We start from the raw sequence: 23,726 nt of genomic DNA on the forward strand, positions 1-23,726 counted from the left end.
GAGCAGTGACTGGGTGTTACAATCTCATCTTCAGGCGGAAGATTAGCTCCATTATTTGTTATCTTAAATTGTCATTTTCATGCTTTGCCTGCAAGGGAGAGATAAGCTCGTGGGAAAGAGAGTCTGAGGTGCCCGCTGGAGAGCCGCCTCGCAGGCCCAAGAGGGGCTGCTGACCAGGGGCAGACGTGCACCCGGCACGCTGTCCCTGCGCAGCCGCACGGCCCCGTCCTCTGGACAGTCTGCATTTTGGGGGGGAAAACGCAGCTTTATTTCATTATAAACCTGGCTGTTTTGCCCCAGGTTTATAGCAGCAGGCGCAGCCCAGCGAGTCCAGTGGGGTCTGCCGCTGTAGCCTTCCAGCGACGACAGGCCCACCGGTGTCACCGGGCTAGCTCGGCCTCACCTGGCAGCACTTGGAGCCTTCTGTGCTCAGAGCGCGCCTATGTATGGCCGAGGGAGGAAGCGTAGCTGTGGCGCCTAGGGTCTCCTGTGAGTCTTTCTGCAGGAGGGCACCACTTGCAGGCTCGGTGGCTTCTTGGCTCAGAAGAGCTTTTCGATGCTGCCAGCAGCCTGCCCGTAGGCCTTGCAAGAGGCACGTTCTTCTCCTGATCCCAGAGGTCCTGGTTGTGCAGTGAGATCGCTGGGATCTGCGGCCCTCCCGGGGGGCCTCTCCAGGAGATGCAGAGCCGCCCCGGCTCCGTGGCCATGTCCCTGTGTTCTCAGGGCTGCAGGAGAGCCGGGTGGAATGCCCGTGACAAATGGCCGGGGATTGGGGTCTGACAGTGGTGGCGTGTTCTGCCCCGCAGCGGGGTGCAGGAGCTGCGTCGGGAGCCCTGCGCGTCGGCAGACAGCAGAGTTGCAGCTCCCCTAGTGTACTGTGGGCCCCAACTGCGACCTGTCCCACTGAAGGGGAAAACGGCAGCAGTTTCAGACTGGAAACCCTGCCCTGAATGTATATAGTGCCTTTCCTTGAACGGATCTCGAATCACAGTGTAAACATAACAGCTCATTGGGTTGATTGTTGCTTCTTGTGAACAAACCAGTGCCCCAAGTACAAGTGCAGGGATCCCGGGACCCCCTTTGTTCAGGAGGGGAACAGGTGGTCTTGCTGGTCCCACTGCCGCAGTGAACATCATCTGTCCCCCCTGCCCCCACCCCTGGGAACCTGAACTCCAAGGATGCTGGGTGCCTTCTGTGGCACGTTGTCTGGCCCGGGGCCTGGCCTCGGGGTGGGTTCCCTGGTCTCTGTGTACCTTTCAGGGGCTTAGAATAGCCAGGGCTCCTTTCAGGGAGGTGTTGGGGCCGGGGAGGCCTCGTCTGCCAGGCAGGGGACGCCTGGCCGTGGGATGGGGGAGGGGTGGAGAAATCTGGGGGAGATTCTGGCTTCCCTCTGTGGGGCAGTAAGTGCAGGTGGCATGTGCCACCTCTGGGCAGCTGGGTAGTGGGTTCTTGGGACAGGGTGCAGAGCTTGCCACGGCCTGTGGGGCCACAAGCCCCCTGAGGCGGCAGGACTGGTGCAGAGCCAGGAGCCCTCGAAGGGGGGGCTCGGGGCTGGGAGTTGGGGGTGTGCCATCCTCCCCTGCAACACGGGGGGCTGTGAGGGGACCCGCTGCTGCCCTGGGGCCTGGAGAGGGCGGCCCCACTTGGAGCAGCGTGGGGACCACTGAGCTCCCTTCCAGCCTCAGCCCAGAACCTCTCTGGAGGGACGCCTCGCTGGGTAGTGGGATACGAACACTCCAGCTCTGTCACAGAGACGATGCAGCTCACCCCTGTGGGCAGGCGTGCGTGCTGGTGGGCCAGCCCGGAGCTGTGCCGAGCCTGTCACAAGGCCAAGAGCAGCAGGTGGATCTGAAGAGGCAGAAGGGGGCTGAGTGGGCCGGGTGGTGGGACAGCGGTGCCCAGCAGGAAGGGTGGCCCTGGCGACAGCTCCCAGCGAGCCCTCCGGGAGCTCCTCCCTGCAGGTCTTCGGCTGCACCCAGCGGGTTGGGAGATGAGCGGGGGGCGGGGGGCGGGGGGTGCCTCGTGTGCGGTGCATGCGGGCTGTGGCCTCGCAGCGGTGTGCTGCCGCGCCCCAGGGTGGCGTCCACATGGGGAGATCGCGGACCCCGGTTGGGGTCCCGTCCTCCCAGAGAAGTGTCTCTGGGGCGTGATACCCGTCCCAGCCCCGGCGCTCAGACGCTGGCAGGTCAGCGGGCTGCTTCCGGTCCAGCCCAGGGAAGGGGGACGGCGCTCAGCCTCTGGGCAGCCCTCTGCCCCAAACCCCACCGAGCACCGGTCCCTGCGAAGGCTGCGTTGTGAAACGAAGGAGATTCCAGGCTGTGGAGGCGCTTGTACGTCCAGGCGCACTTGGACGTGGGCGTTTGCGTGAGTGCACAGCGGCCTTCCTCGCTCACGGTGACACTCGGGTCACAGGCCGCACAGCTGCTGGGGCCGACCCACACTCAGGAAGCCACTACTGCGAGCAGGTGGCCTCCAGGCGGGCCGAGGCTGTCACCTGCAGGAGGGAGTGGGAGCCCAGGGGAGGAGTTCGGGGGACAAAGTGCTCCTGCCCGTTGTCATCTCTCCATCACAGAACCGAGAGTGGAGTTTGGGGGTTCGTGGGTCAGAGGCCTGGACGGCCCGTCGGAGAGCCGGGTCTCCTCGTGGGTGCGTGGATGAGTTCCCCAGGCTCCTGTTTGGTGTCGATGTGTCACCCTGGGTGTTTGTCATCTAGGCCACTTGTGCGAACAGAGAGGGAGAACCTCCAGCTCACTGCCACCTTCCAGGTCTCAGGTCATCTCCAACGACGGAGCCAGCCGCTTCGAGGGAGGCAGCCTCCTCACGCGTGGGGGCCTGAGACGTGAGTGGACCAGCAGGCGGGTGGGTCGTGCGTGGGTGTGATTTGTGTGGGAGTGGGGCTCGAACTGCGGGGGGAGAAGGCTGCGCATGTGTATGTGTGTGCGTACATACGCGAGCGTGTGCTGTGGTGGGCACGCCCCTCTGGATCTGGTGGCAGAGCTGAGGGCCCGCCCCCATGGCCCCACCCCCATGGCCCCACCCCCGTGGGCCCTGGGCCACGTCGACTCACCGTGCTGGTCAGACCCAGCGCTCCAGACCGGGTTCTGAAGGGCCGCCTGGTGTTTGGAGAGAACATGCAACCCTGTGAGTAGCGCCTGGTTCAGTTAGCTGCACTCCTGCGGGGAAGACGTGAGAAAAGGTGAGGGTGCACGCAGACCGGTTCTCAAACTGCCTGTGCGGCTCTGTGTTGGGAAGAGGGGGAGTGAGCTAACCGTGCAGCTGGCTAGTGAGACCTGAGCTCACGACCACGTTCTCAAAGCAGAGTTTTCTCCCGTTTAAAATGACCCCAGACCAGACGTGAAATAGAGGGAACGAAAAGGGGGCGTGTCCTTGAAGTAGAGCCCCCTCCACCCCGCCCCCTACCACATGGCGCTTCTCTCGTGACCCCAGTCTGCCGTGAGCTCCCAGGGTTGGTGGTGTTCTGACTTTGTGGAACTTGAGCCGCCTGTGCCCCAGGAGGGAGTCAGGGCTGTGGCTGGTTGGAATGGGGGGCGGGGTGTTGGTTCCATCTTGGAGGGGCGCTAGGGTCCCACAGGTCCCCTGAAATTCCAGGCAAAGCTTTGTGGGTCCTCACACGTTCTCGGGGAAGGCCAGCACGTGGCCTGTGGGCCAGGCCGGCTGAGCCCCTGTGGGCCGGCTTCCCCCTTTTAATGTTCCAGGGACCGAGGGCACAGAGAGGCCGCATGGGCGACGCCTGCTCTGGGGCCGGCATTTCTGTCCCTGGCCAGCCTTCTGGACATCAGGAGAGTAGACGAGGGTCAGAGTGAGGACCCCCACTCTCCAAACAGGCCTGGAGTGCTCATGGAGCCCTTGGCCCAGAGGTCAAGGGCTCCACCAGGCAGCTCGGGGCGGTGACGGCGGGGGGTTGCTGAGGAGATGGGAGCCCCTGCAGCCGTCGGTCCTCTGGCCCCCTTTACCTGAACCCGGGGCCATCTGCGCTGTGGGAAGGCCGGCTCTCCGGCTTCTGGGCAGGCTCTGGAGTCGGGGTCGGCTCTGCAGTCGGGGCCCTGTGGCCCACGAAGCTTGGCGGTGCTCCTTGGCCTGGCGGAGCGTCCGCTTGGCCCCTCAGACTGCGTTCCTGTAGCTTTGGGAGGGGAGGGGTACTCACCAATGACCCCACAGCCTGCTCGGCTCTCGCCCTGGTCCCTGCCTGCAGGGACCCTGGGCCTCCAGTGCTCACACTGGGCCGGGCCACCCTTCCCGCCTGCCCGTGTCCCAGAGACACGGCGGTGCTCTTGGGGGCAGCCGTTGAAGATGTCGGCCCCGGGTCGTGGAGCGGGAGAGCCGTCAACCGGCTTTAAACTGGGACGGTGGCAGCGACACCTGTTTGCTTGTGAGGGAGCGGGAGGGTGGGCGGGTTGGGGCCGCTTCCCCACTGTGTGCAGCCGCCATTGGGGGTGCAGGTGCGTGAGGGCAGAGTGGGGGCGGCAGGTGCTGATTTTCCAGGGCTCTGAGAGTCAGGAAGGTGGGGCCCCCTTCTCCCCTGCCACGGGCACCGGGTTATGTGCTTGTCTGGTAATCTCCCGTGTCAGTCTGTGACATGGCCTGTGTGGCTTTGTCACTGGCCCAGCCTCTGCCAGCCCGGCCTGTCGCTGCCCTTCTGTCCGGGCTCGGTGCAGCCCCCTGAGGCCATGAGCTCGGGAGCCTGGCCGGGTCTGTGCTCCACCCACCCTGCTGGCCCAGGGTGAAGCTGGTCAGAGCCCCTGCTTCTTGGTCTGAGCCTGGGGCTGTGCACATCCCCACCCCCCACTGCCACGAGAACCACCCCAAACTTTGAGAACCTGTGGGAACAGTGCTCCTGACGCACTGAGGGGTGCTCCTCGGGGCTGCGTGAGGGCAGTGCGGGGGGAGGCTGTCCCCAGGCCCTTGAGTGTCTCGGGAGCCTGAGCTTCTAGTCCACTGACCTTTCCCCCCTGAGAACCACCCAGTGGTATGTGGAGGATTTGGTCTGAGGCACCGTGGTGACAAACAAGGCCCACGGGCTGAATCTGGCCCTTCACTTTGTTGTATCTGGCCCCGCACCCTGTTTCTACCCAGCGGCAGCGCCGAGTTCCTTAAGGAGTAGTTATATTCATATAGTCCTAAAATCACATTCGGCCCTTTGAAGACAACCACGAGGCTGGTGTGGCCCCTGGTGACAATGAGTGTGACACCCCTGGTGAGGGTTCAGATCTGTGTTCCTTTTGTCTGCCGGGCTGGTCGGGAGGGGTGCCGTGGACACCGGTCGTGTAATGCCCGTCTTTACCTACATAGAGCATGCAGAAAAGGGGGACCCTCTGGGCCCCTTTCAGGCCACAAGGTTTGGGGCGGCTCAGCGCCACATAGGCTTAGAAATTGGGTCTGTGCCCTGGCTGGTGTAGCTCAGTGGATTGAGCACGGGCCTGCGAACCAAAGGGTCGCTGGTTCAATTCCCAGTCAGTGCACAAGCCTGGGTTGCAGGATAGGTCCCCAGTAAGGGGCACTTGAGAGGCATCCACACATTGATGTTTCTCTCCCTCCCCTTTTCCCCTCCCATTCCCTGTCTCTAAAAATAAATAAATAAAATCTTTTAAAACTCAGATCTGTGCACTGTAACCTCTGGCTCCTCTCCGAACCTTCCAGGGAAGAGAAACGTGGTCCAGGCACAGAAGCTGACAGACGTGGACAGCGAGCTGGCCGCCATGCTCTTCGCCCCCACGCGGCCTGGGGGCAGGGGACTCCAGGGCACGGGGCAAGAGGGCGACGCTGTACGCAGGCGCAAGCTGGAGCGGATGAGGACCGTGCGTCTGCAGGAGGCAGCAGGCGAGGGCGGCTGCCGGAGGACCGGCGTGCTGGTGAGCGCCTTCACTGGCTTTCCCAGGGCGGTGGGGCCTGGTGGGGCCCAGTGGGACCAGGAGCACCCCTCCCCTCCCCCAGGCTCTCTGCTTCCCCTGGTCCTGAGTGCAAGGTGGCAGAGGGCTGCGCTTTGCAGCCACCAGGGGGTGCTCTCCCGTCAGTGAGACCTGGGAGCTCCTGGTCATGGTGGACTCGTGGGCTTCCCCTGCAGATTCTGTTTCTTATCCGTGTGGGGGCTCCCGACAGCCTTGTGTTTGAAGGAAGCTTGGCAGCAGATTCTGGGGGTCCCCCAAGTTTGGGGTGGTGCTGTGGTCGGCGTCTCCATCCTGGGCGGTCAGAGCAACCCTTCTGGCAAATTCCCGGTTTTGGCCGAGAATCTGAAGGAGATCCTGGGGTATTTTGCAGCTAAGAAATGGGAGGTGGGAATGGCTATATTTGACAGCTTTGTAGAATGAAGAAGCCGCAGGGGCCTGAGGACGACCTTTAATACCATCCCTAGGCAGGTATCTGACCGACAGTGTCCCTTCTCAGGGGCAGAGCTCTGCCAATGGTCAGCGGTTGCCTTCTCCCCCACTGTGGGAAGCCCCTGTGGGTGGGGAGGGGCCCCTGCCCTCAGGTGCGGAATGTCGGGAGGGAGGCAGAAATAAACCAGCCACCAAGGGCTGTCCATCTGCGGGAGGGAGTGGAGAGGCGAGAGGCCGGGCCGGGCCAGCCCGAGCTGCAGGGTGGGCAGGGTTGGCGGGCAGAGTTGGTGGGCAGAGAGGGGTAGCGAGTGCCGTGGCTGTGACGATGCCCTGCAGGGGCCAGTGGGGCCCGGTGGGCCTCCACCCCCGCCCCTGGTGTGTGCTGCCCTTGGCCCCCAGCTGACCGGGGTGCGCCTCCGCTCGTTGGGTCACCTGGGGACACTGTGGTCCCTTCTCAATGGCCAGGTCTGTTGTGTTGCAGGTGCTGTCAGGGCAGCGCAGTGTCGTCGTTAGTGGTTTGCTTTTATCAGTTTGCTCGTCTCCTCTGATTTGACAGGTTCTGATAGGGCAGCGACGTCCCCCCGGCGTGCGGCAAGACTTCTTAACACTCACAACGTCCGACTGTTTAGCCAGGGGCGTTGACCTCTTCCCTCAGAGCGTCAAACATGCAGTAGCAGCCGCCATGATGACAGTTGTCTGGTGTGAACGAACCAGAGTTGCACCCGGTTTCCTTGTCAGATCGGCAATACTGTGCGTGTGTCCGTGGGCCGCGGAATTTAGTGGGTCTTGTGCCCTGAGATGAGAGGGGCGAGCGTTCTGACAGAGAAACCGACAGCTCAGACCCTCCTCAGGACCGCAGCATCGGACTGGGGGGCCTGGGACTTCCAAATACAAGAAAAACTTCCCCTGTATTCGAATGATTTCCTGGGTCGCCGACCCTGGAGAAATCGGAAGTGACAGTAAGCTGGTCCATCAACTCCGTGGTGGTCTCTCTCCCCTTGGAGCCTTTGCCGCGGGCTCTGGAAGGAGGACGAGGGTGCTGTGGTCGGAGGGGAGGAGTTCGAGGCCAGGGTGGAGGCTGGCCCTGCAGGGGGAGGTCTCAGGGGCTGGAGGTCGTGCCCAGGGAGCAGGGAGCAGCGGGCGGGCGGCCAGCACGTGGCCGTCTTCCTGCCCCATCATCTTCAGAGGCGGCTGTTAGGATCCGAGGGAGGCGGCGTCGCAGGGCTCTTAGGTCACAGCAGTGTGGCCGGGGCAGTTAGCATAGGGAACACGTCTGGACGCCTGCACGCGAGTCCCTGCTGTGCCGTGGGACAGCCACAGGCCTCTTCGTGAGGGTCACTTGGCTGAACCCGTGTCCAGTGCTCAGGACGGTGGCTGGCCCCAGCGACTATCATTGTTGAGTGTCAGCCTGGGGAAGCCCCAGGCACAGGCACGCCCTGGCTCACGCAGCTTCTCCGGGGACCCAGGTAGGGGGTGGGGGATGGGCGGGCAGGTTGTCTCCGCATACAAGTACTGCGGGGCAGCAAGTGGGGGGAAGCCCGGCACACTCAGGCCAGGCAGTGGCAGGTCCCTGGGGCCCTCAGCCTGGCTCCGGGCCCACCCACTCTGCCTTTGGGCGGGTGGCCTTGCACTGGGAGCCCCGGACCCACTTGGTAACATTACAGTGAGGCAGTTGCCACAGTAACAGGACAGTCCCAGGAAGTGCCTCAGCGGGCTCCCCATGGTGACATCCAAGTAGCTTGGGGCCTCCCCTCACCCCTCCGGTAGCACAGGAGTGGCAGAGGTGCCACATTTCATGTTGTTGTCCCCTGTCAGTGCCACGGAGGAGAGCGTTCTGTCCCAGAAACCCCAGCAGGCGGCTCACTGGTCTCACTGCCCAGATTGGGTTGCAGCCTGTCCTCGGGCCAGTTTCTGGGGCCTGCAGAGTTTTCGGCCCGGGCACTGGGATCCCAGGGGCCCAGTAAGTGTCACCATCTGTCCCTGCCTGGGTCTCAGATGGGGAGATTGGGCAGGAGCCTAGCAGAGGGAGGCCAGACTGTCACCCGCTCCGCTGGTGACTTGGGAGGGCTGGTGGTAGAGGCGGCGTGTGTCTGAAGGTGAGATGTTCCTAACGCCAAGCCTGGGCCAGCGGACAGGCGGGCTGGGTCGTGCCCACCCGGTGCAGGTGGGTCCTCCTTGCTGACCACACCACCTGGCCGGAAGCTGCGGGTTCCAAAAGGCAGAGGAGGCAGAGGGCAAGGCCGTGCTGCCTGGTTGATGCTCTGGAACTTTCTGTCAGCTACGTCACTCCGTCTCTTGTGGCTGGGCTGGGCTGGAGCCGGGCCAGGGCTCAGGCTAACAGCTTTCTTTGAGGTCTGGGTGAGGCAGGATGGGGCACACAGCTGCCCTCGTGACAACCCCGGGGTCACGGGTCTTGACCCAGCGTTTATTTTAAAATTTATAAAAGATTTTATTTATTTACTTTTAGAGAGGGGATGGGGGGGAGAGAGGGAGAGAAACATCAATGTGTGGTTGCCTCTCATATGCCCCCTACTGGGGACCTGGCCTGCAAGCCAGGCAGGTGCCCTGACTGGGAATTGAACCAGCAACCCTTTGGTTCTCAGGCCCGCGCTCAGTCCACTGAGCCACATGACCTACGGCTCAACCCAGCGCTTTTCCTCATCTGGCCCGTGGGTGTCCAGGGTCCCTGCTGCTGGTCGCAGAGCCACTGTCTGTTGTGTGTGTAGATGTCTGGGCCCTCTGTCCTGTACCACCTGTCAGGGGCCCATTCCACTGAGCAGTTCTCATGAAATGCCCACACAGAGAGGTCCCCCACGGGCATGACCACACTCCCATCTTCCCGTCCCCTGGCAGATTCGAGGGCTCGGCTTCAGCCCCTTGCTCGGGAAAGGCCGAAGCTGTGCATGCTGGGAAGTCAGGAGTGAAGCCTGATCTCGCCTTTGGAGTTACAGTGCAGAGGCGTTCAGTCGGCATTCCTCTGACATTTGGGCCTCCTCTGTGTTTGGGGGTCCCCGTGCCGGGCCTGCCTGGCCCCAGTGTGGGGGTGGCCCTTCTGGCCTTAGACCTCACAGGGCAGCCTCCTGTGGGCCTCACCTGTCAGTGGAAAGCTCACAAGAAAAACAAGGCCACCTCCAGCCTGGAGCATGTCTGGTGGCCAAGGATACTGACTCGTGGGGCATCTGGGGAGGGAGGGTGAACGAGGCCCTGTGGCTGAGTCCCACTGAGGCAGCATGCCGGTTATATGGACCCAGCTTGAGGTCAGTCAGGCAGGACACGTCCCCTCCTGGGGACTCTGCCTGCATCAGGGCTCCTGCTGCCGCACTGGGGACCTGGTTGGTGAGCTGGTCACCTGCGCTGGTTTTAAGGTCATCCTCCTCTCTTTGTTGGAAACCTCTGCTTGTAATGCCACCGGTGCCTGACACCAGCCTCCTGCGTGTGGGGGAGTCGGGGGAGTCGGTGGTTGGCTGTAGTCAGTCAGGAGCTTGCAGGGCAGACCCTGCCTCCCATAGGTGCACAGCACAAGTGGGCAGAGAGAAGCTGGGGTGCCCGCCCACGTCCCTGTGGAGGGACAGGCATGGTCTGTTCTGTTCGCTCTCTCACCTGACCCACGTGTGAGGCGGGGGTGGGTGGTGATTCCAGAGGAAAGGGAGTATTTGGGGTGGGGTGGGGGGCGGTGTCTAGAAAGCAGCCACAGAGGTAGAGAAGGACAGTGGCCCCGGTCCGACCCTGGTGTCTCGCAGGCCCTGCAGGACGTCCGTGCACAGCACGCACGGGACCTGCAGGTCATCGCCGCCTACCGGGAGCGCACGAAGGCACAGAGCATCGCCAGCGCGCTGGTCATGGCCATCACCACAGAGCACACCATCTGTGCCACGCTGGGCACTGCCGAGTTCTTCGAGTTCGTGCTCAGGAACCCCCACAGCACACCGCAGACTGTGACCATTGAGGTGGACAACCCCGAGCTCAGGTGGGACCCGGCGTGCGGGTGGGCCTCTCCCAGCGTGTGGCGGCTGGGGGGGCGGCCTTGCTGAGCCCTGCGCCTCCCTGCCCAGCCTCGTCCTGGACAGCCGGGAGTGGAGACACTTCAAGGACGCGGCCCGTCTGCACACGCCCGTGGAGGAGGACATGTTCCGCTTGCGGGGCAGCCTCGCCCCCCAGCTCCTCCTGCGCCCCCGGGAGACCGCCCACATCCCCTTCAAGTACCAGACCTTCTCCGTGGCTCAGGTGGGGAGCGAGGGGCTGAGCATCAGGCGCCCGGGGGTTCCACTGGGCTGTGGGCATGCGGGCGGCCTCTGAGTGGCGGTGCACTGACGAGCCTTCGAGCTGTCCCCAACCTGTTCTCCGTGTGCATGTGTGTGCATGCGTGTGCGTGCATATGTGTGTGATGGGGAGAACACATCACTTGTGTTTCTTGTTTGGGTGGTTGAACCTTTAGGTCAGTTCTGTGGGAAAACGGTCACCCCTTAGTGGCCTGAGGAGCCAGCCCAGTGGTGAGGATGCCCAGTCTCTGGCTCCAGGCAGAGCGGTGGGCAAGGGGACTCTTCCCTGCACTGCTCACGGAGCCTCGGCAGCCTCTTTGGGGCCGTGAGGCTGGTCATAGCCATCGCCGCCCAAAGCGTCACTGTGGGAGTCGGGAGACCCAGGGTGGCCGCTGTGCCTGCAGGTGGAACGCCAGTGGGTGGAAAGTGGTCCCGGGGCTCCAGGAACCGTCTGAGACCTGCTGATGCTGACTGGTTTCCCACAGGCCTCTGCTGACCTGGGACCTGAGAAGGACCTGGAGCCTGGATCGCCTGGGAAGCCCAGCACAATGCCCACTAGGCACGCCAAGGTGAGGGGCAGAACCCAGACCTGTGACCCAGTGTGCTGGGACCCGCTGTTCCCAGGGCCCACCAGGGAGCGGCCCTCTGCCCTTCTTGTGTCTTGAGGGAAGGGCGGGGGCGGGAGCAGGGCACTCAGAGGTGGACTCCCACATTTGAAGCGGGCAGTGACGGCATCGGCCAGATGCTGCCGTGGCTGCGGCGGGGCATCTGTGTGTGGACGTCTCCCTGGCCACTCACTGTTTGCAGCCCTAGGGCCCGGTGCCCACTGTGCTCATGCTCTGTGTCTGGGCGCCTGCGGGGGCCACGGGGGCTGGTGGGTGTTGGTGGCGTGGAGTGACGAGCTACGAGGCGTGGTCGTCCTGCTGTCGGGGGAGACCGAGGGCTCTGCTCTTCGTAGCTGTGAGCCCCTGCAGCTGCCTGCCCGCCAGCATTCTGGTCCCCAGACGCATGCTCCGTGCCAGGCAGTCAGGGCTGCTGTCGGGCTCCTGCGCTGCACTCACTGACTCCTAGCAGAGCTGGAGGCGGCCTGGCCCCCTGCCATGGCCGGTGTGTGGGCATCTCGGTGGGGACTCGGCCTGAACGTGCTGGGGTTCTCGTCCGTGAGGCCCTGGTGCCGAAACTGTTCCCTCTGGGGCTGCCGCATCCCCTTCAGGTTTGCTCCTGTGCCTTTCTTTTTAAACTTTGTGTTTTGAGATAATGTCACCTGGAGAAAAGTTGCAAGAGCAGTGCAAAGAACCCCCACCTTTAGCCGCTTTCCCAGGCGCTGGCCCTGCACGGCTGCCCACTCCGCCCGCCCCCGCCCCGTACACTGTCCCTGACAGTTTGAGGGGGAGCCTTTGCTCCTTGACGCTTAGAGCCCTGTGTCCCGAGAGTGGGGACTGTCCAGACCGCAGCCGCCGNAAAAGTTGCAAGAGCAGTGCAAAGAACCCCCACCTTTAGCCGCTTTCCCAGGCGCTGGCCCTGCACGGCTGCCGACTCCCCCCGCCCCCGCCCCGTACACTGTCCCTGACAGTTTGAGGGGAAGCCTTTGCTCCTTGACGCTTAGAGCCCCTGTGTCCCGAGAGTGGGGACTGTCCAGACCGCAGCCGCCGTGGAGCCCTGCACATCGGGGAACTGTCCCTGATCCTGCTTATTGGGCCCCGGGTGCATGTCACAGATGTCCTGTCGGACCGCGCACACCCCCATGTCCACGGGGCCCCTTCCTGCTGGCGCCCTGGCCACGACATCCTCCCCTCGTGGCCGTGGGACTGAAGCATGCAGGCAGGTTCCATGCAGTGTCCCTGAGTTTAGGCTTGTCCGGCCTTCGCTGGTCATGGCCTATGGCTCAGGCATTGTGGGCGGGAAGGCCGCGGTTTTGCTGTGTGGTCCTCAGGACCTCCCGATGGGAGGGGCATGGCGCGGAGTGTTCTGGTGCAGGGATGCACCGCTTCCTTAGGTGGCGTGCGCTTCTGCTCTGTAAAACCAACTGAGACGGGTTTGTGCCTGATGACTAGAAAGCAGTGGATAAGGGCTTTGTGTAAATACCACGGTGCTCGTCACACACGTGGCCCTCGGCTTCCGCGTCCACCAAGGACCCCCGGCGGAGCAGGCAGCGAGTGTGGGGTTGTGGTGGGCGCTTTCAGGTCTCACCGTTCCCCCACACTGAGTGCTTGCGGGCGTTCTGACCAAGACAGCTTTGCTTCATTCCTTTGGCTTATTCTGTGTATTTTTTACGGCTGTGGGCGTGAATTCCTGTTTCAGTCAGTGGGTTACAGCTCGCTGCTGTTGTCACTGCTCACATTGTCCCCAACCAGACAGTGACAGCTGCTCCCAGCCGTTCCTGGAGTCCTAGGACCTGCCCTGTCCTTCTGTGAGCACCTCCGTCCTGCCTGGGGCTTCCAGGGTCATCCTGTGCTGTGCCAGCCCCGTTTCTGCCACCAGCCACTTACGGAGGCTCCTTTGGTGGAGGACGGGGTCTAGAGACGAGAGCTGGGCGCTGGGTGCTCGTCGCCACTGGGCGTGCTGGCAGAGCGAGCTGCGGAGCCCCTGCCCGGGCCGCCGTTGCCTGGGGGCTCACCCTGCCCCCAGGGCGGGGCAGCGTCTGGGGCCTCTGCAGTGGCCCTTTCCCGGCCCCACAGGTGAGAAATCCGGCTTCACCGTCTTTAGGACAGCTACCCGTTTGCTCCGCCCCCCGAGCCTAACCAACCTGCTGACCAGGCTGGCCAGCCTCTGTGGCCCCGGCGCTGCCGGCCCTGCAGGCTGGTGTCTGGGCACGTGAGTGTTTCGGAATTGTCCACGGGGCCCACGGTGGACGGGACAGGCTAGGATTCCCAAGTGCTTCTTTCTGTCCTGCGTTCAGACTGACTTCCTGCCGCCTTCTGCGGGTAGTTACGTGACGAACTCGGCGTGTAGCTAGGTCTGTGCGTTTCTTTCATTCTTGATTTATATTCTTTAAAAATAATTCAGCTTTTAATTAAACACATTCACATGAGTTGAAAACCGAACTGTAGAATGGGATCTATATGGAAGGCCCTGCTCCCTTTTTGGTCTCCCTCCCTGCATGTGCACATGTGTACATGTGTGTGCATGTGTGTGCGGAGTATGAACGTGGTCCCGAGACCTTGGCAAGCACACAGCGCCTCCTTGTGTGCTCTGCCGCCAGAGCCCGGTCACGGGGGTGGGCGCCCATCTCGTGTCCAGCCGTCCCCGGCAGGGGACATCTGAGCGTTTCTGGCCTTTGCTGTGACAGGCAGTTACACACGCACAGTTTGCTCCCTCTCCGGAGGGCCTGGCCTGATGACCACCATGGCGTAGACTCTGTGCCCCGGGTCACCTCGTGGGGGCTGAGAGGACTGCAGAGACCCCATCCGTGTCTGTGGAAGGGGGCCCGGGGCACACGCTGCCTGCCAGCCCCGCGCATCCTGATGCTGTGCATCCCGACGCCGTGCCACCCGCCCCTCGCAGGCGCTGTTCCGGGCCGGCGGCGGCAGGCCCCTCGCCGAGCTCCACCTGACGGTGCAGCCCCAGCCGCACCCGGTGGACCAGGTCTTCCGCTTCTACCACCCCGAGCTCACCTTCCTGAAGAAGGCCATCCGCCTGCCTCCCTGGCGCACGCTTCCAGGCAGGTCCTGCTGGTCTCTGTGGCCGGCCTGGTGTGGTTTCCACAGATGGGGAGAGGGGTTTCCCACAAGGATGACAAGTGGCCTCGTGGCACTGCCCTGCGGTGCCCCGACTCTGACGGTGCCCCCAGCACGTCTGTGGTTCTGCCTGCTGCCACTGTCACTTGGAGCAGCCACCTCCTCCCCTCCTCTGAGGTGACAGAGTGCACCCTGGGCTGGCTGACCGTACCCTCTGGGGATCCATAGCCCTGGGGCGCGCCTGGGCACCTCCCTCCTTCCCCTGTAGGTCACTGCCTTCTGTCTGGTGCCTGCGGAGCTCAGCCAAGTCTCACCCTGGCACCTTGCTCTGGGCACGTGCGCTTATTCTTGGCCACTGACCCCAGATGAGTGCCCAGGAGGTGGCTGGGCCCGGAGCCCCGCGCCCGGGCAGCGTGGGCCCCTAGCGTGGTGTGCTCCGTCCTCAGCAGGCCCCTTGGGAAAAGGGGTTTGTCCTGGTGTTTTCTGCCCCAGGTGCTCCCGTAGGAATGCCCGGGGAGGAGCCCCCGGTGCACGTCCGCTGCAGTGACCCGAGCGTCATCTGTGAGACCCAGAAGGCGGTAAGTCTGGTCAGCTCTGTCCATCCCAGCGTTCTGCCACTGCCCGCGCCCTGGCCTGCGGCCGCCTCGTTCGTGCTCGGTGACTCGGCTTCTTGCCACCGTGGTGGGAGCTCCAGGGCCGTGTGAAGGAAGGATGCCGGCCGTCGGGGTGTGTGTACAGAATGACGGCCGTGTTGTGGGGCGACTGCAAGGACGCTGACTCAGTCTCCTGCAGAACAGAGCTATTGAACTCCATGTACAACCAAGAAGTTAATGGGTTTCTTTTCGGTGAAAAAACAGTGCATTCTGGGCAGGACAGACGATCAGCAGCATGTCAGGGTCTGGTTCACACCTGCTATGGCTTTGTGGGGACGGGGGGCTGGGTCAGGTTGCAGCGGGTGGTGCTCCTGTGACCCCCGGTGTCCAGCAGGGCCCCGGGGAGCCGAGGGACGTATTCCTGAAGGTGGCGAGTGGTCCGAGCCCAGAGACCAAAGACTTCTTTGTCGCCATTTACAGGTGAGTGTGCAGACCCGCGGTCCGCGGTGGGAGTGGGCCAGTGCTGGGTCAGGCTGACAGGGGCCTGGCCAAGGGAGCCTGCTGCTCAGGGCGGCACTGAGGGCCCGAGGGACGACAGGTCCAGTGCCCAGACCCACTGCTGTCCCTGCCATTGTGTCTCCTCACGGAGTGAGGCAGGGACCTGGCCCCTCCCCGGGCGAGGGAGGTGCTGTTGGAGGCTGATTGAGTCAGGCCTCTGCCCCTCCCCAGCTGCAGTAGCCCCGTCCCCACCCGTCCCCTGTGGGCTCTGTCTCCCCCCTGAGAACTCCCACAGTGGGGCATGGTGAGGTGTCCACGGTGCTTCTGCCAACGGGGCAGCGGGCAGCCTGCATGCAGCCCCCGACGTGGGCGTAAGGACATGCAGCGTGGACCCCTCAGGCTGACCTGGAGGGCACGCATGGCTGAGCCCACTTTACAGTAAAGAGGCCTGCAGTCTGGGCAGCCAAATCGGGCGCTGTGCTCTGGCCAGCATCGCCTCCAGGCTCGAGGTCTCAGCCCAAGGTCCCTTCCCCCGAGTGCTGCCCACAGGCCTTGCCTCGGCCTGGTTTGGGGTTTCAGCTGCCCAGGGTGCCTGTCTGCGAAGCCCACACTGTCCCTTGTTTTCAGTGTCCCCATGTGGTCCAAGTGGCACCTCAGCTGCAGTCCCACCGAGAGCCTCTCACCCAGGACCCGGGGCTGCAGGGGTGACGGAGACCACGCCCTGGCCTGTCCTCCTGTCCCTGTCCTCCAGGCAGCCTTCTCAGCCTCTGCCCGCCCCTGTCCCCGGCAGGGACCGCTGGCTGGCCACACCTGCCCAGATCTGGCAGGTGCACCTGCACGCCCTGCAGCGCGTGGACGTCTCCTGCGTCACGGGCCAGCGGACCCGCCTGTCCCTAGTCCTTCGGGGGACACAGACGGTCAGGAAAGTGAGAGCCTTCACCTCGCACCCCCAGGAGCTGACGGTATGGCCTTTGCCCGTCCTCACTGCCCCTGGGGGTGGAGGGGGGCAGGGGGTTTGGGGCTGCGGCTTAGCAGGTGCCCCAAGGATGGGTCCACAGTGCTGTCAAGACCACAGCAGTCTGTGGAGCATCTGCACTCAGACCCTTCACCAGACACGCTGTCGTGGGATGAGGAAGCACGAATCCTGCAGGTGGAGGCTCAGAGTCACAGCGGGTGGCTCTCAGGACTGGCTCTGGGGTCAGGGCCGCCGCAGCTGCACACCTGCGTGGGAGGTCAGCAGCCGTCACCAGTGCTAGTTCAAGTCACAGGGCTTACCGCCACCTGGAGGGGCCTCACCCAGCGCAGATGGCCTCTCGGATGCAGCTGGTGACTCCCACTGTGACGCTGTGGCACTGGCCCTGACCGGGGGTTGGGTCTGGCTTTAGGCCTGGCTCCTTCGCTTAGCCACGTGGCCCCTGAGTGAGTGTGCCCGCCCTAGCAGGCTCTCTGATTCCCTGGGGGCTACATAGGAAACACCCGCCTGCCTCTCTCCATTGTCCTTGCAGATAGACCCCAGAGGGGTCTTCACGCTGCCGCCTCATGGAGTGCAGGACCTACATGTGGGTGTGAGGCCCTGCCGGGCGGGCGGCCGCTTCGTCCATCTCAACGTGGTCGACGTGGACTTCCACCAGCTGGTGGCCTCCTGGCTCTTGTGCCTCTCCTGCCGTCTGCCTCTCATTTCCAAGGTTTGGGGGGCCCCATGGTGCGGGTGGTGTGTCCCTGCTGGTCCCCCAGTTCCTCCGGGGTCCTTCTGGCTGGGGTGGGGGGGCAGGGCTGCTCCTGTGCACCGGGCTCAGAGGGCTTGCTTGTCCTGTTCATGGGGACACCCAGCTGGTGGGGCCCCATGAGTGGAGTGGGTGTGGAACGCCTGTAGGGGGACCCCGCCGACAGCTGTCTCCCCACAGGCCTTTGAGATCACCATGGCCGCGGGGCAGGGCAAGGGCGCCCACAAGCAGATCACCTACACCAACCCCTACCCCTTCCGCCGGACCTACCACCTGCACAGTGACCACCCCGGGCTCCTGCAGTTCAAGGAGGACACCTTCCAGGTGGGGCCCTGCGCCGGGCGGGGGCAGGGTGACCCGGAGGCTCTGCTGCTACGTGGGGCCCTGGGGTGAGTGGTCNAGGGGGACCCTGCCGACAGCTGTCTCCCCACAGGCCTTTGAGATCACCATGGCCGCGGGGCAGGGCAAGGGTGCCCACAAGCAGATCACCTACACCAACCCCTACCCCTTCCGCCGGACCTACCACCTGCACAGTGACCACCCCGGGCTCCTGCAGTTCAAGGAGGACACCTTCCAGGTGGGGCCCTGCTCCGGGCGGGGGCAGGGTGACCCGGAGGCTCTGCTCCTGCGCGGGGCCCTGGGGTGGGTGGTCAGTGGACCCAGGCTTCAGGTCCTCCGTGGGCCGTGTGACCTGCTGTGCTGGAGGAGACCTGTAGCGATTGGAGGTGGCTGGAAGTTGGTGGCTGGGCCGGGTGCCCACTGTGGTGCTTGTCCCCAGGTTGAGGGCGGAGAGACCTACACCATTGACCTACAGTTTGCACCCCGCCGGAGAGCCGGGGAGGAGGAGATTCTCATACACATCAATGATCACGAGGACAAGAACGAGGAGACCTTCTGTGTGAAGGTCATCTACCAGTAGGGGCAGCCCTGGCGGCGCTGCTGGGCCGCAGCCTGGCTGGGTTGCACCGCTGCCCCGGCTCCTCGGTGGGACGTGCGCCCGAGGCTGCACGAAGTCGCACGAGGCCCGTCGCGCTCTGCTGTCCGCAGGGCAATCGCCGCCTGGGACATTTTCATCTGCTCTCAGCAGAATGTTTTCTGTGAATTGTCTTAAATGGTAAAACTGTTTTTCTACTGGGTTTTGTACGAGTATTTTTCACTATATGATGTTTTATACCGGAAATACTTCATATCTTTTTGAAAAGTCGACAATAGTAAACTTGTACATGTTTTCTCTTCTGATGGTTTTCTCAGTGTCTGTGGTCGTCTTCGCCCTTGTCGGGTTTTCTGTCCGCAGCACCAGCCTGGTGCAGCGCCCCTGAGGGAGGCTGCTGAGGGACAGTCAGGTGGCCGGTGAGGGTCGGGGTGAGGGGAAGGCGGCTGACCTGCTCTGTGGTCACATGTCCTGATTCTGGCCCCGACCGGATTTCCGGTCGGGGCCAGAATCCACAGCGACCCCTCCATCTCTGCATCCTCACCTTAACCCCGCCCGCAAGGGTCCACTGGTGCGTCACCTAGGCACGGGGTCCAGGGTTCAGATGGGGAAGCTTGGGCTGGAACCTGGGTGCGAGGCAGAGGCCGGCTGCAAGGGGACTGGGAAATGCCACCCTTTCTGGTGGTCCTGTGTCCAGGCCATGTCGGGGTTGGTGTTGCCAAGTGGGGGAGAGCAGGTTGGGGACATGCAGCTGTCTTTGCCTTGGTCTTGTTGGTGGAGCTGGGGGCCGCCTGGAAGCAGCCGGGAGAGGGGCTCAAAGGACTTGGTGGCAGGTCCTGACCAAGCGCCCTGAGTCCTTGTAACTGAAAACCTCTGGCAGTCGGGGTGGGGGCTCAGGGCAAAGAGAAGAGGCAGAGCCTGCGCTCTGGCAGCGGGAAGGCGGGGCCGCAGTAGGGTGAGGGGTAGTCAGCCTTCGGATGTGAGGGGGCCCCAGACAGGCTGTGGAAGGAGGCCCACAGGCGAGTCTTGGCACCATGAACCAAGGTGCGGGCTCCCACTGTCAGGAGCAATGCTCAGGGCTCTGATTTGTTCAGACGCAATTATCAGCCACGCAGCCTGGCAGTCAGATGCCTCCCAGGGAGGAGGGGACATCAGTGGCCCCTGAGAACCCTGAATTGCAGCCCCATCAGAGGGCTTGAGGACGGCCCCTGTGCTGGAGCCAAGCCGCCACACCCTGGGGAGGGCCGCGAGCTCTCCGCCCAGGTCTGCCCAGGAAGAGCAATGTGGTGGTTGGACTCTGGAAACAGTCTCTTGGGCGTATTCGCATCTCTGTCCCACGTGCTGACGTGCCAACATGCACCTGCATCTCCACTGTGGTTCAGATGCTTCCACTGTCTTGTCTTAAAGGGCGGCCTCCGAGTCTGCACCCGGGCCTTGTCTGTCCCAGCAAAAGCATGGCTACCCTGGGGACCGCTGTTCCCTGCCGGACGATGTCAGGCTTGGACCACAGTTCGGCTCCAGCTGTGGTGTGCAAGGTCTTGCCACTCACGCCGTCACCTGGGCTGCTGCTGGTCCGTCCCTGCTTTCTTGCTCTGGCCAGTTCCTGCCACACCCCACAGGCCATCAACCCCCTGCTGCCCGGGCGGGCTGTGCTGGCAAAATACCCCAGGCACTGTCCTCGAAGATGGTTTCACTGGAACGTCTGCGATGTGACTGTTCCTGCTCACTCTGGGGAAGGTGGTTGGGAGCATCCTTCCTCTGTGCTGGGATGCGTGAAGGAGGCTCGGGTGGCGGGCGGACTAGGCGAGAGAAGCAGGAGACTGGCCACCCCGTTCCTGGGGTCAGCGGGTCAGCAGGAGGTTGTGGTGGGCAGGAGGAGAGAATGTCCCAGGGCAGACCCACTGTGGGTTGGAGGTGAAGGGTGGCTTCTCGAGACCGCAGGAAAGGAGATGGCCCTTCTGTCCTGTTCCTGAAGGGTCTGATGCCCCTCACTTGGACATTCTTTGTAGGGGTCGCTCCTCCTTAAAGACCCCTCCTCATTATTTACTGCATTGGCCACATCCTGTCCCATGAGGCTCCCTTTCCTTTGGCCCCGGGCCTCCCTGCTCTCTGCCAGCTTCATACTGGGATGGGCAGAACTGAGAATGCTGCCCAACTTCGCTCTGAGTGGTCACCCTGAGGTGCCCCGAACAGAAACGGCCTCTTGGGCGCTCCCGCCTTTGAAAAGTCACTGGTTCAGCTTGGGCGCTTGTGAGGGGAGGGAGGCTGGGGCTGCCTTCCTGTGGCCGCCCTGGTCAGCAGGGTGGGTGGAGCAGGACTTGGGGAGGAGGCGCCCTGGGGGAGGGAGCATGGGACCCTTCCCCTCCACTTCGCCCCACATCCAGGCGCTTCCAGAGGCAGAGGCACGGCCAGGCCAGCTGTCCCCAGCGCAGTATGTGTGTGGGGGCTGCAGTAGCTTCCGCCTCCCAGTCTGGGAGCTTTTGCTGGGGGAGGGGGCCTGTGAACAGCTGGCCACGGGGTCCTGACAGTGCCCCTGTGAAACGGGCTGTAGCACTGGGGACGCACCTCTGCCCAGCCCCCTGGAGGGGGCGCTGGAGAGCAATTTTCCGCATGAGTTCTTCCCCTCTGCCCCTTCTCCCTACTCTGGGACACAGAGCTTTGTCCTGGGTGCCGGTGAGGACTGGAAGCCCCTCCACGGAGTGGGAATCAGGGGCAATACGGGGGCTTGTGCTCTTCAAAACTTTTTGCCGTTCAGAGCAGTTTCTTCCCTCTCTTTTCTCACAAAGAGCAGAGACTTTTTAACGACAAATTTCTGCGGGGGCCCACTACCCAGGTCATGTTCGCTGTGCTCTCTTCCTTTATGACCCTGAGGTGGGCGCGGCCGACGCCCTGGGTGTGGACCAGCTTTGCAGCTGTAGTCCTGAGGCGGGTGCCAGCCCCTGGGCCCGGCCAGCCGGTGTGTGCGCTCCCGCGCATGCGCGCGTTCGAGCCTGCGGCCTGGGTGTTTCCGGGAGAAACCCGCGTGCTTCCCGGGAAGCGTAGGGGCTTCATCAGGAGTGGGTTTTTTTTTTTTTTTTAATTAGTGCCGTGCAGGTTTCTCCTCCTACTCGCCCTCCACCCCTAGATTNCTCCTGCTCGCCCTCCGCCCCTCCCGTTGAAAGCTACTTTTAACTAAATAGAGTCAAGTGGAAGCCGGATCAGCTCCGTCGATTTCTGATTCTGATAATGATTTAATGTTATGTTTGTCGCTGTTTAGAAATAAATTAAGGCGCCTTTGGAAATCGCTGCCTCGGGTTCTGAGAGGTTGGGGAAGACAACCATTATGTTTCCTTAAAGACCTTTTCCCTCCGAGTGTGGGGGTCCAGGCGGGAGCAGCTCAGACCCTCAGCCACCTGCATGTGGCCTTTCTGCTCCATCGTCAGGGCCATGTGCGGGGTCCTCTGCGGAGAAGGAGCGAGGTGGGGAGAGGGAGGCTGACAGCCATTGGCCCGCCTCGGGACGCAGCCCTGGTGGGTCAGCGTGTGGTGTGGCTGTAGCACAGTGGGGTCTCTGCCCTTGTGGCCGGTGGACGGGCAGTGCGTTTGGAAGCCCTTCCCGCTGGTGAAGGTGGGCGGAGCTCCACATACAGCCATGTGGGCGGGCGTGCGACTTCACTGGGCCCCCTCTGGCTCTCCAGACCCCAGAGCAGAGCCAGGACTGAGCCGGCCCGTGGGAGCCTGTGCAGAGTGGAGGTGGCTTCTTGCCATGTTTGGGGCGGCCCACACGAAGAGGATGTCTACGTGGCGATGGGGATGGAGGTCGGAGGGGCCGTCTCCCAGTCAAGGAACGCCAGGGACTGTTGGTGGCCCCCCGGGAATGGAGGGAGTCGGCCCGGGTTCTGCCTCAGAGCCCCCAGAAGGGACCAACCTGCCCTTACCTGCATTGTGTACCTCTGGCCTCCAGAACTGCAGGAGGGAGAACCCATTTCTGTTATTTTAAGCCACCAAGTAATTTGTTACAGCAGCCCCAGGTACAGGTGTTCTGGGGCCACAGGGCCCAGGTCTTAAATATTCATGTCAACAGCAAGTTAAGATTTCTAGTCTTTGCGGGGGAAGGCCAGGTGTAGACCTAAGGAAGGACCGTGGACGGGAGCTTTTCTGCGCTTGGAGAAGCCACGGGGCAGCATCCGGCCGGCTGGCTGGCGGCAGAGGTGGCTTCCTGCAGCAGTGGGGCCGGCCGAGGGCCTCTGCTTGCCCCTCATCTCTGCCGTCCTAAGCTGATCGGTGGCTCGAGGTTGTGAAGATGAATTTCACTGCAAGAATTCCACCTCTAAATAACCGCACACCAAAGTGTTGTGTTTCCCCACGGCGGGGCACAGTCGAGACCTCAGCCCTGATGACATATACAGAGCAGAGTCAGCACAGCTTCCTGGTGGAAGACCTAGGGGGCGGGGCCTGGGCTGAAGGGAGGGGCGGAGTCTCCAAGGCACAGGTGGCTTGCTGAGGGAAAGGGACCCGTGCTGGCCTCCTAGTGACCTTGGCCAGCTGTCTGTGTGGCCTGGGAGCTGGGGTGGTGTGGACCTGAGGTCGGCTCTTTGTTGGGCTTCCGCTCTGCACGGTGTCCCTGCAGCAGCCACCTGCGAGCGAGAGGCCATGATGCCCGCTGGACAGCTAAGTGGTGTGCTGGGTCACACCGCCAGGTGGCAGGGGCTGGAAGTCCCGCCCAGGTGCCTCCAGGATGCAGAGCTGCCTCCCTTGTTCTTGGTGCCGGCCCTTGCCAGCTGCGCAGCTCCCTGGAGCACCTGCAGCAGCCACATACCTGTCCGATCACATGGCCACTGACCTGGAAGCCCCACCTCCCTGTCCCCTGAGCCAGTGGGCAGTGTCTCCTGCTTTCTCAGGCACTCAGCACTCAAAGGGGAGGGTCGGGGGCTTCCTGGCCTCGGATGCTTGGACTCTGAGTGGGTGGGGCTCTTCTGCAGTCGGCGTTCCAGCAGCTCTGCGAAGCTTGCATCTGCATCCCACCCCCACGCGGCTAGAAGTCCCCTTTCCTCTCACTGCCACATTCCGAACAAGGCAGGGCAGGCAGCTGGTGCCAGCCTGGTCCCCAGCTTTGCTCCTGGTCCCCAGCTTTGCAGCCGGTGCCAGCCTGGTCCCCAGTGGGGGGCAGAGTAAACAGGGCACTGCTGTCCTCGATCCAGGGTCTGGGTGTGGTAGTGCTACCACTCTGCCCCCGCCCCTGTCCCCCCACATACCTCCTGACGGCCTCCTCTCCTGTCCTGGTCTGGCTGCTCTGCTGTCAAAGCACCAGGGGAAACCAACCCCCCAGATCCTGGCCTCGCTCACTCAGATGCTCTGAGGGAAGCCACTCCCTGCTGGCCCCTCCCTGAAGCTTTGGGAGCCCTGTGGATGACATTAAAAAGGAGGGTTCATGCGGGTGAGTTCCGATCTGTCACCCACGAGGACCCGCAGTGACAGGAGGTAGGAAAGCAGAGACAAAAATCGATGAGGATTTGCAGACACACGGCTGGAAATGACTCGCTTCTGGGGGCAGCATGGCCTGGAGGGGAGCTGAGGTCAGGGCCCCCCGGGAGGCCAGAGCCAGACCAGAGAGCAGAGCCCCAAGTCCTAGGGAGCAGCTGCCCCTAAGCCCCCACGGGGCCTGGTTGGCAGCTGCGACAGCCAGTCCCAGGCTGGGGCCTCTGGCTGACAGGGTCAGTGGGTCCTGGGT

At 63.1% G+C, this 23,726-nt stretch overlaps 1 protein-coding gene across 2 annotated transcripts in view; it reads left to right on the forward strand.

Moving 5' to 3' along the window:
• NPHP4 (nephrocystin 4) overlaps nucleotides 1–18,323 on the forward strand; it is an 86,216-nt gene extending 67,893 nt beyond the window's left edge. The window contains exons 20-31 of one of the 2 annotated variants that reach the window (XM_037062098.1): nucleotides 2,714–2,839; nucleotides 5,659–5,870; nucleotides 10,076–10,302; nucleotides 10,388–10,559; nucleotides 11,080–11,163; nucleotides 14,099–14,255; nucleotides 14,764–14,849; nucleotides 15,256–15,344; nucleotides 16,153–16,324; nucleotides 16,868–17,047; nucleotides 17,267–17,410; nucleotides 17,865–18,323. In XM_037062098.1, coding sequence (XP_036917993.1) covers nucleotides 2,714–2,839; nucleotides 5,659–5,870; nucleotides 10,076–10,302; nucleotides 10,388–10,559; nucleotides 11,080–11,163; nucleotides 14,099–14,255; nucleotides 14,764–14,849; nucleotides 15,256–15,344; nucleotides 16,153–16,324; nucleotides 16,868–17,047; nucleotides 17,267–17,410; nucleotides 17,865–18,005 — 1,790 coding nt within the window. In that variant the 3' untranslated portion in view covers nucleotides 18,006–18,323. The remainder of the gene's footprint in view (nucleotides 1–2,713; nucleotides 2,840–5,658; nucleotides 5,871–10,075; nucleotides 10,303–10,387; nucleotides 10,560–11,079; nucleotides 11,164–14,098; nucleotides 14,256–14,763; nucleotides 14,850–15,255; nucleotides 15,345–16,152; nucleotides 16,325–16,867; nucleotides 17,048–17,266; nucleotides 17,411–17,864) is intronic. The other variant, XM_037062099.1, reaches the window with a different exon arrangement.
• Nucleotides 18,324–23,726: the final 5,403 nt, after the last annotated feature.

The sequence above is a fragment of the Sturnira hondurensis genome, unplaced genomic scaffold (assembly GCF_014824575.4).
Source record: "Sturnira hondurensis isolate 20B ecotype Veracruz unplaced genomic scaffold, ASM1482457v3 Scaffold0013931, whole genome shotgun sequence".
In the NCBI taxonomy this organism is placed as follows: Eukaryota; Metazoa; Chordata; class Mammalia; order Chiroptera; family Phyllostomidae; genus Sturnira; species Sturnira hondurensis.